At 42.4% G+C, this 2,619-nt stretch overlaps 1 protein-coding gene across 1 annotated transcript; it reads right to left on the bottom strand.

Annotated features, from left to right (window-relative positions):
* Positions 1–332: 332 nt before the first annotated feature.
* Positions 333–2,386, bottom strand: LOC142031474 (interleukin-8-like). The gene is made up of 4 exons (XM_075029010.1): positions 2,164–2,386; positions 1,842–1,977; positions 961–1,044; positions 333–363 (listed from the first exon to the last, which is right to left on the bottom strand). Exons 1-4 carry the CDS (start codon positions 2,384–2,386, stop codon positions 333–335), a joined length of 474 nt encoding a protein of 157 aa, XP_074885111.1.
* Positions 2,387–2,619: the final 233 nt, after the last annotated feature.

Raw genomic sequence — 2,619 nt, 5'->3', positions numbered from 1 at the left:
CAAGAAGGGAAGATGTCATTAGTGAAAGCTCTTCTGAAAGTGCACTGCACTGATCCAGCTGTGTTTAGCAAAAATGACTCCAGAATCGTCTCCATCTTCTTTCACAAGCCATTTTTTCTGCCAGCTTTTTCTGGTGTCAGTGGTTTCTCTCCTACTTAATGAGACCTCTTTAAAAGTCGTAAAGTACTGTTGTCAGCTAACTACAAAATCTCTCTAGATGCTGTTAGAAGTGTGAAGGTAGGAGGCAGGAGAAGGTGAGCTGCCAAAAGCCGGATGAGCATCTCTCCCATTTTTGCCTTTCTGGAAGAGTTAGGACATTTTTCTTCTTCATCTTAGGACACTATCTCAGGTTTGGCATTTGCCCTAGAAAGAAAGAAAATGGAAAAGGAGACAATTAGAACTTGTCCATGGAACAGGTATCACTCGCTGTGATGAAATGCACCACTAAGGGTTTGTGCTTCTGTGTCCAAGCCCCTTAAAAGCTGTTACTGAACTTAAGGGACACTGGTACATTGTGACCTTTTCACAAGCACTCAGTAACCGTGGGGTTCCATAGTTTGATGCTTCACTTGACACCTCTCGGGCCTGATTTTTCCCCCGCTTGCCTAAATGCCATTAGTTTTGAAAAACTGATTGTTGCTTTCTACCATTGCAAGCAAGAGAAAACCAGTGGGTTAATGCCTGGATTTCCTGAGTACTTAAGCTGCAGGTTTTCAGTACGCTTGTGCCTTACGACAGATGTAGCTATCATTCATGTGGGGTGTGTGGCACAGTAAGGGATTGAACCTAATGCTATAATTAAAGCTCAGAGCAATCACAGTGTTTGTCCCCATTAGTGAACACAAATGGTCATAACTGCCTGAGACAGAATTTTTGAATGCTTTATGCTGTACATGTTTGCTAGCTCACTTAAAATACAGGTTTTTGATAAGCCATGCTCACTGAGAACTAATGACTCACTTGTCCAGAATTGCCTTGATGATCAGCTTCACCCAGGGGGCAGTGGGCTCCAGGCACACTTCTCTGCCGTCTGTCAGGGTAGCTCTGCAACAGAGAAAAAAGGAAGGGGAAAGGTGTACTTAGTGAATTACAAGGCAATTTCCCTTTTCTCTCGTAACATCATTCTAAGCGTACACTTACATGTTCTACTTTAAACTGTATCAGGCTGTAGCCTAACATAAAGTTTGGATTTTTTTTTAAATGCTTTCATATCTTCTCATATCTGTTTGTTTGAATGCATTAAATCGTTTGCAGGATTCTCACTCTTTTCAAAATTGCTTCTTTTTTTTTTCCCAGCTTGCTTTGTATTTATGATGGTGTTTAACTGAAGGGCTAAATCTTTCCATCTTGATTCAGAAACTGTATTGCCCAGTCCATAGGAATTTTGTTACAGTAAGAGCTCTGGAATTGTGACCTCATTATATGATTTGTATGCTAATGGTAGTTTTTTCATTGACTTGAGTAGCAATGTGATCATATTTTTGACCTAGCTGTTAAATTCCATGTTTTGATCACTTGCTCAGCATGGCTCCATGAGTTTAATTCTCTTCTCACGTGCTGGTAGAATTCAGAGTTTTCGCAAGTTATTTGCTGTCTGATGACTGCGGGCTTAGGGTGAAATATTGTATGGGGTGTTTAAAAAGTAGAGACTGGCAAAACCAACATGCAACTTATAACACGTAGCGTATCATTCGTAACAGCAACGAGCGTTGCTGTTCTGCATCCTGAGTAGCCGCTCCTGCTGGCTTGTTACATCTATCAGAGAACACTTACACCATCCTTAATGTAAAATCTGTTTCCTCCTTATTACGTAATCGGCATGATTTTGCAAAAGCACTTACATGACTTCAACGTTCTTGCAGTGAGGTCCGCTGGGGGTGAGGTTCACATTTTGAATGAACTTGGGGTGGATGAACTTGGAATGGGTGCTTGGGCACTGGCACCGGAGTTCAATCGCTGAGCGTGGTAAGGCCTTACCTGTAAAATGAGAAGGAAAAAAAAAAAAGGTGGCCTGTTTCACTGTTTCCACAGGAAGCATAACATGTTCTTTTTGCTTATGGTATTAGAAGAGTTATTTGCTGCACTTGTAAGGAGCGTCATAGCTCCCCCATCAGCATTTACACTAGCAATTAGTTAGGAGAGCTTTAGGAAGGATTTCTTTACCTTTTGTTCCAACTGCTGAGATCAGGAGAAGAGTCAGGACAGCAGCCACAGCCTTGCCCGTCATGATGCAAGAGTGTTTCTTCCTTGTGCCACCTGGGTCTGGTTCTGTGGTGAGGTGAGCTCCAGCAGCCCCAAGGGTGGCCAGTGCCTGTGCTCTGGGACCTGCCGTGATTATATACTGCCTTGGCCTCCCCAGTGTACTCCCGCACCACGAGCAGGTCATAACAGTGGAAACTCCAAACCTGTAAGATGCTACTGAGAAATGAGTCATAGGTGAGTGGGTAAGCCCCTTTCCCTAGATGACCACAAAATTGCTTTTCATTAACAGAAAGCACTTTATTAATTAAAGAAATAAAAAAACATCAAATATGTACAAAACTGCCCTGCACCTAGCTTTGTGGAATCTATGGGGGGTTTGTAACACTCTATTCCTCGTGATTATTTTGTTCTGTACCT

The sequence above is a fragment of the Buteo buteo genome, chromosome 1 (genome assembly GCF_964188355.1).
Source record: "Buteo buteo chromosome 1, bButBut1.hap1.1, whole genome shotgun sequence".
NCBI lineage: Eukaryota > Metazoa > Chordata > Aves > Accipitriformes > Accipitridae > Buteo > Buteo buteo.
Note: the sequence above shows the minus strand (reverse complement) of the source record. Positions and strands in the feature narration are given on the sequence as shown.